Raw genomic sequence first — 13,444 nt, forward strand, 5'->3', positions numbered from 1 at the left:
CTTTCTTGTCAGCAAAGAGGAGCCCTTGTTTTAGACTCTCCCCAGCAACATCCACACCCCCTCCCCTGACCCAGCCAGTAGAATGGGAGGTAAGAGGATCAGGTACCTACTCTGTGGAGACATTGACAATGGTGGTCCGGCCAAAGTGACTATCCCGGTCTGAAAGAGAAGAAAGTTGCCAACCTCAAGCCTGCCTCCTTGACTGGTTGGGCACCAGACCTCAGGGTTCCCGAGTGAATGCCTGGGGCCTAGAAATGCTTGCCTACATCCTGCGCTTCCTTTTAGTTTCCTAGAGCTTGTTGCAGCAGATGCAAGAGACATGAGCTCCATCCGTGGGTCGGGAAGATCCTCTGGAGTAAGAAATGGCAACCCGCTCTAGTATTCTTGCCTGGAGAATCCCCACGGACAGGGGAGCCTGGCTGGCTGCAGTCCACGGGGTTGCAAAGAGGCGGACACGACTGACGTGACTGAGCACGAGCACCAGTGGCTGAGGAGAAGCAGCTGGAAAGCTGAGCGGTCGGTGCACCTGGCTGCCATCTGGAGGTTCGCACACCCCCGAGTTGTACGGCCCTTGTTCAGCCCTGTCTCTGCACTCACTAGCGAGATACTGGCTGCTGTTCACTGGGCACCCACTACAGGCAGCGCGCGAGGCATGTGACATGCATTGTCTCTCGATCCCTATGCCCATCGAGGAGACCGAGCCCTGGGGACACTGTGTAAGATGAAATAATCTTCTGGGAAGCAAACGTGGGTAAACAGTGCGGAACCACGAGTTTTCCGTCTCTGAAGGCCAAGCCCTCACCCGCCACACTACTGTGGCAGAATCTACCCTGTTAGAAGAAATGTCGATGGACTCCAGATGAGAAATTCTGCCCCTACGACGCTGCGTCCACCAGAGTGGGTACAGCGAGAGATCCGGTCCAGGGATCTTGGCAGTGGGTCACACGCCATAACAAGGCCTCCACGAACACCTGGCCAGGTACAATGTGGGTCATGGATAACGGACAAACATTCGGTTGTAGACTGAATTACTACCATCTGCCTTCTCTGCACCAGGCCCTGGGCCAAATTGGTACCCAGAGCGGTATCACCTCTGGTTTCCATGTGAGGGACCCGGAAGCATGGGTTGCCTGACGTCCCATAACTAATCCTGAGCAGTGCAACTAGAAGTTAGAGTTTGAGATGCCCAAGCCCCGAGCTCTGTCCTGCCAGTCGGGCTGCCTCTTAGGTCTAGTGGGCCGGGCCCGGGGTCCACGGAGCTCCACCTACCCAGAACATCTCCAGTGTAGTTGATGGGCAAGATGATGCCCAAGGAGGGGATGCAGAGGATGAGCATAAAGACGATGAGGTGGTACTGGAACATGATGTAGATCCGGGCGTCATCTCCACACCTGCTAATCAGATCTTCATTCCTGGAGGAGACACAGAGATGGGGACACTGCTCAGGAGCCAGTGTGGCCACAACTCAAGTCAGGGGCGGAGGGAGCAAAGGGAGAGGAGATGACTGCCCCATGCCACGTCTTCATCTTCAGAAACATCCCTCTTCTCAAAACTTATTAGGCCCGAAATGGGTTTCACTGAATTTCACAGGCGTATCAAAGAAAGAGGCTGCAGATAACGCACTTGGGAATCCAGAAGCACTCTTAAATCAGGCATTGATTTCCTCTTTTATTGCTTCTTCAAACATTCCTAGTGCCTGCCATGGTACAGGTACTGAACAAACCATTAGTGATAACAAGATTCATCCTGTTTTTCAAAAAGCTGCACATTAAATTAAAAAGGGACACTTAAAACCACAATGAGGTATCACTCTGTACTGCCAGACTGGTCAGCGTTGGAAAGCTGGTGAGGAAAGTTCTGGGAGGAGGTGCTAGTGAGGGTGTGGGGTGCTGGGAGCTCTCTCACACTCATGGGTACTGACTTTGGCATGGCCACTTTGGATAACAGTTGACATTATCTGTAAAAATTGACTATATGTACACCCTATGGCCTAACAATTCCACTCCTAGGTTAATAACCAACAGAAATACATGCACATGGGCATTAAGAGACAAGGATGAGAATCTCAGAGATGCATTATTTGTAATGGCCCCAAACTGGAAACAATCTAAATGTCTATCAAAGGTGGAATGGACACAAGAATTGAAATACACACGCAGTGAGCTATATACATCGCATTATATATATATGTAATGAAATACTATACAGAGATAAAAATGAATGACCACAGCTGAACTTCACAAATGTAACATTGAGTGAAACAGGACACACACAAACAATACATGCCATATCATTTCACAAAGTTCAAAAATAGGCGATACTGAACTGAAGAGTTAGAAGCCAGGATGCTGGTTCCCTCTGAAGAGCAGGGAGGTGCTAGGAGATTGGGAGGGTGCAGGAGGAGAGATTCCGGGCTCTTGGCAATGCTCTAATCTTTATCAGGGGGGAGGCTGTGATAATTGAACTGGACATTTATTTTTGGGTCATGTCTCTGCATGTTTGTTAACTCTAATTAAAAATTTTAAAAGCAACACATGCTTATAATAGAAACTTTGGAAAATATGAAAGAAGAAAATCATTCGCCTACAATCTCATCAAACCTAAGACAATGGGTATTAATCATTTTGGTCAATTTCCTTTAGTTTCTTATTATATTACTGGTTTAACTTCGTGACTGTAGTATAAACAGCATTTGGTGGCTCAGACAATAAAGAATTTGTCTGCAATGTGGGAGACCTGGGTTCAATCCCTGGGTCAGGAAGATACTCTGGAGAAGGGAATTTCTGCCCACTCCAGTATTCTTGTGTAGGATTTCATGGACAGAGGAGCCTGGTGGGCTACAATCCACGGGGTCAAAAAGAATCAGACACAACTGAGCAATTAACACTTTCACTTTTTTCCCACTTTCTTTCATTTAGCATTTAATCTTAAGTGTTTTCTGACAGCTTAACATTTTGGCTAAACATTTTTATGACTGCACAGTGATAATGGTGACAATGACCTGTTCATGGATTATTTGTTCACACTTGGCCCCAAGGTGTACCCCTGCCCCCCCAACTGGTGGACGCACCATAGTTTATCCACCCTTGCCCTCTGATCAGACTTGGAGGTGGTATGCAACTTATAGCATCCAGTCCAGTATTCAGATTTATTTGTCAACAATACTACAATGTACAGCATATCTTCAAGGCTTTCAGTATCACCATTTCAGTAATTATTTAGAGCTCTCAAACTTTTTTTTTAAACTTCAAGCTGTTAAAACGCTTCCTGCCCTGCATTTGAGAATTACATCCCAAGAATGGGGTGGATGAGGAGTGGTGAGAAGGGAGAATGGGGGGAATGTCCCTCTGCAGGCTTGGGGTGCCCAGATCTGCCCACATGGTATAAATAGTGTGCCTGAGGCAGGGTGAGAGCCTCCAGTCAGACAGAGGGCAGAGGGCTGGATGGGGCCGAGAACACAAGAATTTCATCTCTGGGCCAGCAATTCCCTCTGCCCCTACCGGGCTCATTGTTCCATCTGCACCGGAAAATCCAGGCTATACTCAGCAGCCTGCGCTCCAGTTCGAAGGGAAGCCTGAGTGTTTGAGCCTATCTATATTCCTCCGTTCAACTCTGTCCTCGTCCCACCGCTCTTTAAAGTGCGGCCGCCACGACGTTCCAGGCACCGCCCTCTCTGCTGCTCATGATTAATTCTTGTCTCCGCTCCAATTGCTTCCCCTCCTCTGCCTCTTACTGGAGACTCGCTGTACCTGGCACCCTTCTCTTTCACCTTTAACACCTCCTCTCTCTACAGCCACCCCGACTTCTTCCCTTTCAACGACAGCCAGGTTCAAGCGCCCATGTTTCAGTCTTAGAAAAACCCGAGAAGCTCCTCAAGCATCTACTCCTTCACCAGCTTCCCTTCGAGTTCCACCCAATATCCTTACGTCCCTGTCCCACCCACTTCTTGAAAAATGATGACTTCCTTTCTCAGCCTCTACTCCTTGGATGTCTCCTCATTCCAGACCCGCCCTCCCAGGGGAGACCCAAGTCTTCAAAGCCGACGTCCTTTCCTGAGTATTCATTCTAGTCCGGCTCACAAGGCTGGAGGCTGCAGAGCACACCATGTCTGGAGCCTCGTGCCTGTCTGGTTACAGTGAGCTGCTGCCCTAAAGAATGCTGCCTTTTTCTCCTGCCCCAGCTATTCTCTCCCTTGGATCCTTTCTGATCTTGCTCCCTTGGGTGAACCATCTGCTCCCACGACTTCAACCACAACCTCTTTGCTCCCATATCCCAAGTCTAAATTTCTAGCTCCAACCTTTCTCCTAAGCTTTATTTCTGTTTTTTAATAGCTTGACCGTCAATTCCCATACTTGCCCTGGTTCTGTGTTATCAATTTCCCAACTCATTATATCTCCTCACCTTCCACCTAACGGGATCACCGCCCTTCCCAGAAACAAGACCTCAGCTTTTCCCTCTTTCCTAACCAGGTGGAGGCCAGATAGAAACCACGACCCGCTGATGCTCGCCCAGAGCCTCCCTTCCCACGTCTCCTCCACGTCCATTCCCAGGTCATCACCTCCTCTCACCCGGACACTGGGAAAGCCTTCTTAGCTGCTTGCATTGCCTTTAGCCTCTTCCAACTGCCATTCACCCCTCAAACTCCCGCCTACAAACAGACATCATCCTGAGTTTCCTGCTCAAAAACAGGCACTGTCTTTCTGCTGCCTCTTCAGCCCTGGAGAATCAAGAATCAAAAGTCAAGATTCCCGCTGAAACTTCCAGCCCAGTCTTTTATCTCGTCTCTTTCTACGTACTCCCGTTTCTAGCACACCTGACAAGATTTACCATCTCTGGACCCTCTCTGCCACCTCCACCCCAAATCTTTGCCCCCACAGTCCTTCATTTCTGATTGGGCCCTCCATATCACAACGACCAAAATTCTTCCCGTTCTTCAAGGCCTCGCTCAAAACCATGCTTCTTCCGAACCCCAGTGTTGGAATTAAGTTCTCACTCTCCCAAATGCCTTCTGCACAGCAGTTATGCTCTTCCCACGAGAAGTTCTGTGTCGTGGGTCTGGTTAACCTTTGATTAGACTGAGTGGGCTTTGTGCCCTGGGACTTCGGCTTCTGCAGGAAGGGAAGGTCATGAAATGGATGAGAGACTGCAGGTGAACTTTTATGTGTCTCTTAATGAAACTGTATTTATGAAAACTTGCGCATGCTTTTCAAAATAAAGCAAAACTAGAGAAAGTGCCAAGAAATAAAAGTCTTCCCTCCACTCCCTCAACATGGGGCTAAGAGTCCCAACCCCCACACAAACTAGTTGTATCATTTCCTGGGGACTCTGGTGAAAGACGAAGGAAGGCAAAAGGCCAAGGCCATGGGGAGTCCTCAGGGCTGGGCCTCATACACCAGAGACTGCCAGTCCCAAGGCCAGCTCTGGATTCCCAAGGGCCAGTCAGGATGCCCTGCACCCCTGTGGGGGTCCCAGGTCTGGGGAAAGAGAGGTGCCCTGGTATGGCTTGTGTGGGCTCAGATGGGGTCTGGGGGCAACATCTGAACGCTCCCAGCAAAGCTCTTGAATGGTGGACATGGAGACACACGGTGGAAGAAGCTCTAAGGCCTTGGCAAAGAACCAAGTGAGCAGGTCCAGGTGGACCCTTGTGCAGTGGCCTCTGAGGAGCAGTTAGGCTGCCCCTAAGGCAAGCATCCCAGGCAAGCCTGGACCCTGGAGAAGGGGGTCAAAGGACGAGAAAGGCAGGCTGGATGGGAGCTATTTAGGGAGCACCCAGGAACATACAGGGCTCTGAGATAGAGACAGAGCCGTGTGCACACAAGTAAGCGTGTGTGCACACATGTGTTCATGCAGCAGAGACACAGAGCTCTGATAAGAGTCTGCTCTGCTCCGCTGAGGTGTCTGGTTGGTATGAGGCAATCAGAGATGACAGGTGCCTGGGGGGTCTCTCTCCTTGCCACGGGGGTCTGACACTAAAGAGATCCAGAAGATGCGGTGGGCCGGGGGTTATCCCTCCAGAGCGGGCACAGAGTCTGGGAGACAAAGCCTGCCCTTCTCTCCTGTGGTTTTTGTTTTTTTCCATCTCGGCAAGTATGAGGAATGACGTTCACAGGAGAAAAGCAAACAACACGTGGGAAGGACTTCTTTTTCCTCCTGTGGCCTTCATAAAAGCATTTTTACAAGCCTGTGAAAGGGGTCCTTCCCTGGGAACTGTGGCAGAGGGAAAACGGGCTGCGTGCACCCTCCAGTTCCCCTTTCACCAACTGGAAAGCATCCTTTTTCCCGGGCTGGGCTGCAGTGGGCAGCCGGGAGTGGGGAGTGGAGGCTGGGGCACAGAGTTCGGGCCCCAGGTCCGGTTCTGTGGAGAAGGAGACCCGCCCCCCACCCTCCAGCAGATGAGGGCCCACGGCTCAGAAAATTCAGGCACTTACTTCATAGTGATGGTGTTGAAAAACCAGGAATAGAAGCCCTGGGGGAAAAGGAGAGAAAGTGTGAGAAACCAAGCACTGGGACGTCCAAGGCACCGAGGCAGTGTCCGGGGCTTCGTCCCCAGGTAAGGCCCGGACCAGAATCCGTGCTGAGGGGGATGTCTTTTCGGAAGTCAGGCATCCTGTGACAGGAAGTGGGGGCCTAGAGGGGGGGCCTGGGACTGGAGGGAGAGAAGGGACTCGGGTGGACACCGGTTGCTTTCTGTTTGTCTCTCATTGCTTCCCTCTGGAAAATGCCCCTTCCCCAGGCATGTGGCCCAGTGGGCTGTCCCTCAAGAAGGCTTCTGACAGTTGACCAACAGGGGCATGACCCAAGTGGGGCCAAACAGCATGTTCTTAAGGGGATTGACATGGCGTGGCTTCCTGTGGGTTCTTGCCTCTCGGTCAACACCAGGCAGCCTGGAGGGGTTTGGTGAGTCTCTAATGCCACACTCAGCAGTCTGCCTGAGAAAAAAGCCCAGTCAGATGAGGAAGGACCAGAGAGGGATCCTGGTGGCAATGCTGGACCTCCTGGATCCAGCCGGACCTGAAACAGACACTGCTGCTAATTTCTCCACACTCAAGCCACACGTCACCCTTTTGTTACAACTGTGAGCTTGAGCTGGTTCCTTCTTCTGCACCTGAGAGTCCTGTCAATTATGCCTTTCTCTCAAGGTCTTGCTGTCTGGAGTTCCCGGGTGATGGGAAAAGGTGGCCTTGGCCAGAGACTCGGGGCGGGGGGAAGCCTGGAGAGGGAGTCTGCTTAGGATCTGAGTTCGAAGATGAGTAGAGGGCCGTGGCTCTAAAAGCCACCAGATGTGGTAGCTGGGTAAGCTGCTCTGACGCATGCTTGCTTCTGCGATTCCGGAGGGTTTGGCAAAACCTTAAAAAAGGTTGCAGTTCCTGATTGACCCCATTTGGGCCACGAGCGCATCAGTGAACTGGGCAGCCCCCTTCTCAGTTGAACCACATGGATTAGGGAATAGGTGTTCAGAATGTGGTGCTGGAGAAGACTCTTGAGAGTCCCTCAGACTGCAAGGAGATCAAACCAGTCAATCTGAAAGGAAATCAACCCTGAATATTCATAGAAAGGACTGTTGCTGAAGCTGAAGCTCCGATACTTTGGCCACCTGATGCGAAGAGCCGACTCTTTGGAAAGGTCCCTGATGCTGGGAAAGATTGAGGGCAGGAGGAGAAGGGGACGACAGAGGATGAGACGGTTGGATGGCATCACCAACTAGATGGATGTGAGTTTGAGCAAGCTCCGGGAGTTGGTGATGGACAGGGAAGCCTGGCGTGCTGCAGTCCTTAGGGTCACAAACAGCTGGACACGACTGAGCAACTGAACAACACATTTCCCAAGAGGAAGCAAGGAGAGGCTGGTAAACACGAAACAAAAGGAAGTCCCTTGCTACCTTCGGTGTACGGCCCACCTTCCAGGCCTCCTCGCTGTGTTGGGTGGGTTGACAGTGGGAATGCCTGTCGGGGGAATCATTCCCCTAGCTATGATCTGGGGAACTAAAACAGGGATAAAAGCCTGGGTATGAGGCAGAGCATTGAAGGGCCAGGGTACGATGGTGGCAGCGCTGACTCGGAAAGTCCAGGCAGGGGGTGAACTGCTAGACAAGGCTGGGCTTGACTCTCAAGACTGGCCACCTCTCCCCACATGGAGAGCCTTTCCCCACCACCCACCACTGGGCCAACCTGCAGTTCATTAAGATAGCAGGCAGGTTTGCTGACAGACCCTAGTGATGATGTGGCACGGAGGACCACCAGTGAAAGGGCAGAGGTCGTGAGAAGAGGTGTGGTCTATACACTCGTGCAGAGTACATGGACACAGATGTGTGAGTGACCACGTGTGGATCTTTCTCTCTTTCTCTCTCACTCACACACACACACACTCTCCTGCATACACACCACAGCTCTGAAAGGCATAAACCATTCTGAAAACTTAGCAGCTGAACAGCGGGCCTGAGAAGCAGACGTCTCTTCTCCCCACCCTGAGGAAATGGTCACAGGCTCCCAGGAGCCAGCTCAGCTGACAAGATTGAGTGACGGTGGTCAGTCCACCCACCTCAGTGGCCCCATCCTCCCCGATCCTGCCACACTTGTCCCGACTTGCTCACGGCACTATGGGGAGACCGGTTGGCTTCACTCATGCTGCTCAGCCAGGCTAGGGGCTTGCCACCTGCCTGGGACCCCTCACCACGCTCTCTCTCTGTGTAATTACGACCCTCATCTGTTTGACTGCCCCACTGCTGCTATAATGATTTATCTTCTAGGTATTTTAAAAATAAAATGTCACTGAAAAAAACACTACAAAGCCAAAGCGATGTTTTCAAAGGTAAATCTGAGAATCACCTTGCAAGATAGGCGTGACTGCCCTCATTCAACAGAGGAAACCTCCAAGACATGAACTGTCTAAGGCTCCTGGCCTGGCCTGGGGCAGGTCTTGGCAAGGAAAGGGACTGGGCCTCTCAGAGGGATGAAAATGGAAGGAATAGGGTTCTACCTACTCACTGCCTTCAGCAAATATGTATCAGATACTAATGACATGACAGGGTGGACCGGGGACTGGGACAATGGTGAGACCAGAACAACACTGGTCTCAAGGGGGGAAGTGGGCACACTTGATTGCCTGTAGGATGGGGAATTGTCACAGTCTGGACTAAGAGCAGTGAAGAAAAGGACTGTGTTTTCTATGAGGCTATAACAAGAGATCGGGATCCAGATGGAGTGGACAAGGATCCCGGGAAAGTGGTGCTTGAGCTGAAATCTGAACAAATCGAGGGTGTGTTGGCCAGAGAGGGGCCCGTGGGCAGTGGGAAGGGGAGAGCAGGTGAAGGGCGTGGGGTGAGAAGGAGGGTCAGAAAGACGGCCAGTGTGGTGGAGGGTGGGGCAGTCGGGAGGGGAAAGAGAGACTGGACAGGTGGCAAGAAGCCCAACCACAAGCCCGTGGCAGTTGATTCCAAGAGCATTAGGAAGCCACTGAAAGCTTACACAGGGGGCCCTGTGTCCCTGTTCATGGAGTTTACTCTGGATGGAGTAGGGGGCACGGGTGGATGAAAAGAGATCAATTAGAGGCTACCATGCTCATCCAAGCCAAAGACTGATGGAGGCTGGACTGGGGGATGATGGAAGAGGTGGAGAGAAACAAAACTGGGAAGGTGCAAGCAACACAATTTGGTAACAAGCCGGCCATGCCCAGGGGCTTGGATGAGAGCAACGACACGTACCTGAGTGGATGATGGGAAGAGTCTGGGACCAGGGGTCCAGGGACAGGTGGTTGTGGGGGATGAAAATCACAGCATATTGAATCTGAAACACCCTTACAATATTTTGAAGGCCACTGGATAAATGGGGCCAGAGCTCAGAGGAAGGTTTAGCTCGAGATAGGAATTTAGGAGGGATCCATGTAGAACTGGGGCTTCCCTAATAGCTCAATAGGTAAAGAATCCGCCTACAATGCAGGAGACCCCAGTTCAATTCCTGGGTCGGAAAGATCTGCTGGAGAAGGGATAGGCTACCTTCTCCAGTATTCTTGGGCTTCCCTGGTAGCGCAGCTGGTAAAGAATGCGGGAGACCTAGATTTGATCCCTGGGTTGGGAAGATCCCCTGAAGAAGGGAAAGGCTACCCACTCCAGTGTTCTGGACTGGAGAATTCCATGGACTAGATGGTCCATGGGGTTGCAAAGAGTCGGACCCCATTGAGCAACTTTCACTTTCGTGTAGAACTGAAGTCATGAGTGAGTACGGATGACATGGCCTGGGGCTGGCCGACAGAGGGAAATCCCAGAGAGCAGGATGCCACGAAAGCAGCCGGAAGTGCTTTCCTCTGTTCAAGAAGGGAAGGTGGCACACAGACTCAGGCGGCTCTGAGAGATGAGATGAGAACCGAGGAGAGTCCATGGGTTTCGGGACGTGGGGCTGTGGGTGACTCTGGGGCTGTCTGGGTGGGAGCCACGGGTGAGAGGGAGGTGAGGAGTGGAGATGGCAAGCCAGACCTCTCTTCCGAGTTCTGCTCAGGACCACCCAGCCCGAGCGCCCGCCATCCAGAGCACATGAGTGCCACCCCGTCGTGTGGTGGGCCGCCTTGCTCCCTTTATCCTGTGCCCTAACCACCATTCTCTCGGCGCCCTAGGAGGCAGCTGGGGTCAGTGGCTCTGTATTTCCGCTGGGGAAACAGGCGTGGCAAGGTTGAGGTATTTGTCCGAGGTCACGCTGCCGGGAGTGCTCGGTGTGGCCCCGCCAGAGCCGCGTGCCCGTCCCGCCCTCCCCGCACCAACCACCCCAGCACCCACCTTGTCCCTGTGTTCCATTTCCAGGGAGATGTCCGAGGGGGACGTCTTCTCGCTCTGCTCCCCATAGACCAGTGAGGTCAGGCTGCGGCCAGGAAAGGGGAGGTGCACAGGGAGAGAAGGCTCTTAGGTGCCTGCCTCGCGGTCTCGCCCGCTCCCCGGGTGGAGGGCCAGGGTCCCCTCCCGCCCAGGAGCAGATACACCAGCTCTGGGCATCTTGGGGAGTCATGATCCAGAAAGTCTGAGGCCTGAGAAAAGAGTGGCCTTGGGTCCAGAGGGGGCTGCCCTCCGGAAGTCACCTCTGTGCTGGGAGGGACGAGCAGGGTGGGGGTGGCAGTGAGATGCCGCTTGCCCACGCCGGTGCGGCTCGGGCGCGGGTTGGAGTCGTGCTCTGGCCACGGCAGCACACGCCCTGAGGCAGCGAGACCCCCACCCCGGCCCCTCCTCACCTGTCGTTGTGTATCAGCAGAGCCAGGCGCCCGTAGTCCCACGCGGCTTTCCGGAGGAAGGAGTAAACCACCACGATGACCTGCCAGGAAAGGGGCGAGAGAGCTCACAAACGCCTTCCCCGCCACTCACCCCTGCATTCCCAAGGGGAAGACAGTCCCTGAGGGCCCCAGGGGCTCCCTCTACGTGGCCAGCTCTGTCAGGGTGGGGGTCATGCCTGTTTCAAGGCCCAGTGCCCAGCAGCATCCTGGCACAGAGTGGTTGCTCAGAGTTGGTTGAATGAAGGTGGCACGTTTAGAACAATGGATGAGATGACTCCTTGAAGAAACCATCAAGGGGCCAGATGGGAGGCTCAAGGGCACTGACCGGGGGACCTTCAGACAAGGGTGCAAGAAAGAGAGTCAGGGATTTGGCTGTACCCAAAGCCCCCTCTTCTCCAACGTGCATCCGCCCCGGGCCGCCCCGGGCAGGCTGACATTCAGATGGTTCCCGCCGCTGTGGCTGGTGGGACACAGCTACAGACAGCTGGGGCCCCTTGTATCCCTTGGGAACGCTGGACCATGCACCCCGGGTGAGACCCCTCTGGTTTGCCCTCCGCAGTGCCCAGCACTCACCACCCACAAGATGATGTTGAGGAACAATACAGTAGGGATACCCCCAAAGGGCTGCCCCTTTAGGACGGTGTTCCGAGAGTTGAAGCAGTCATCCACCGTGAAGTTCCGGGGCTTTCCCACCATGTTCAGGATGCTCGGCAAGACAGTCATCCTGGGAGGCTCCCTGCTGGAGAGGGGTCCCCAGGTCAGACATGAGGCCTCCCTCCCCGCACACTGTGCAAGATACGGAAGCCTGTCGGGGAGCTGGGAGGGGTACGCTGAGCTTATAACTGGTCAAGTCAAGCTCAGCCCTCAGACGGCACGCAGGCCTGTCCTGTAAGAGACCAACTTCCTCAAACCCAGGGCCGAGATGGAAGAATAGCCCAGATACATTGGTAAACGCACATCCAGTGGGCCTTCTTACTTCGACCTCTGTGGTATTTCTCTTGAACAAACCTCACAAAGGTCTCAGGGAGAACATATTCAGTTTAGAGGATAGAACCACCACATCGTGGGACACCTGTGTGGACAGGGCCATTAACAATCGTCTTTATCATCTTACAACTCTCTGGTCCAGTTTCCAGGGAAGGCCAGTCACTTCTAAGACTAAGTAATTAAGACTGTAGAGTCCTGACACACCTCAGGGACTCTCTATTCCACCTCGAACTTGACCAGAGAGATCAACACCCCTTCAGGCTTGTGAGCCAATGCAGTGAGCCTGAGTCCCAGAGGCAGGGTTCACGGTCAGGGGCATCCACATTCTTCAGGCTTAGGTAAGAGCGGAAAGTGTGGGTGAAAACTGGAGGGAACCTGCAGCTGCTTGGACTTATCTGCAAAGTGACTCCTATTTGAAATGATCACTTGTTTTGGCTTCAGACTACTACATCACACCCTAGAGATTCTTCACTCCCATTCAAGAAAAGCAGGCTTGTTCATTCAGCAAATACTTGGTGAACAACTGCTTCGTGCTAGACTAACAGTGAGCAAGACCAAAAAACCCCTGCACTCATGGAATTCTAGTGGGGAGTGTCAGTTCAGGGGTGGGAGTGAGGTTAGGTTTGTAAAGAGGGTGATTAGGGAAGGCCTCACAAAGAGGAGGCCATCTGAATAAAGACTTGAAGAGGGAGCAAACCATCCAGCTGTGCGGGAAGGGTGCTGCAGGCAGAGCAAAAGCCTGGGGTTGGTGGATGGAGTGGCAGGGGTGGGGATGGGGGTGTTGTGTGGTGGTGGAAGCTTGCCTGGAGCGAGGAAGAGTCAAGGGGCCAGTGTGGCTGGACAGGGGAGAGTGAAGGGCGTGGGGGTGCCTGAGCAAAGGAGTGACATGAAGTGACTCACCGTTTAAAGGGGTCACTTGTACTAAGACTAAATGGGGGTGAGGGCAAGTAGAGGGGGTCAGTTGGGAGGAATCTGTGGCAAGCCAGGCAAGAGATCTTGCTGGGAAAGATTGAAGGCAGGAGGAGAAGGGGACGACAGAGGACGAGATCGTTGGATGGCACCACCGACATGATGGACATGAGTTTGAGTGAACTCTGGGAGTTGGTGATGGACAGGGAGGCCTGGCGTGCTGTGATTCATGGGGTCGCAAAGAGTCGGACACGACTGAGCAACTGAACTGAACTGAATCGAGGCAGGAGAGAGTGGA

General features: G+C 53.0%; 1 protein-coding gene across 1 annotated transcript in view; it reads right to left on the reverse strand.

Moving 5' to 3' along the window:
• TMEM63C (transmembrane protein 63C) overlaps positions 1-11,973 on the reverse strand; it is a 33,294-nt gene extending 21,321 nt beyond the window's left edge. The window contains exons 1-6 of the mRNA XM_055436580.2: positions 11,824-11,973; positions 11,212-11,291; positions 10,766-10,847; positions 6,429-6,466; positions 1,270-1,412; positions 111-159 (exon numbers count right to left, since the gene is read on the reverse strand). Coding sequence (XP_055292555.2) covers positions 111-159; positions 1,270-1,412; positions 6,429-6,466; positions 10,766-10,847; positions 11,212-11,291; positions 11,824-11,973 — 542 coding nt within the window. The remainder of the gene's footprint in view (positions 1-110; positions 160-1,269; positions 1,413-6,428; positions 6,467-10,765; positions 10,848-11,211; positions 11,292-11,823) is intronic.
• Between the last annotated feature and the right edge of the window lie 1,471 nt (positions 11,974-13,444).

The sequence above is a fragment of the Moschus berezovskii genome, chromosome 9 (genome assembly GCF_049115385.1).
Source record: "Moschus berezovskii isolate FMDL1 chromosome 9, NW_MosBer_1.0, whole genome shotgun sequence".
NCBI classification, from domain to species: Eukaryota; Metazoa; Chordata; class Mammalia; order Artiodactyla; family Moschidae; genus Moschus; species Moschus berezovskii.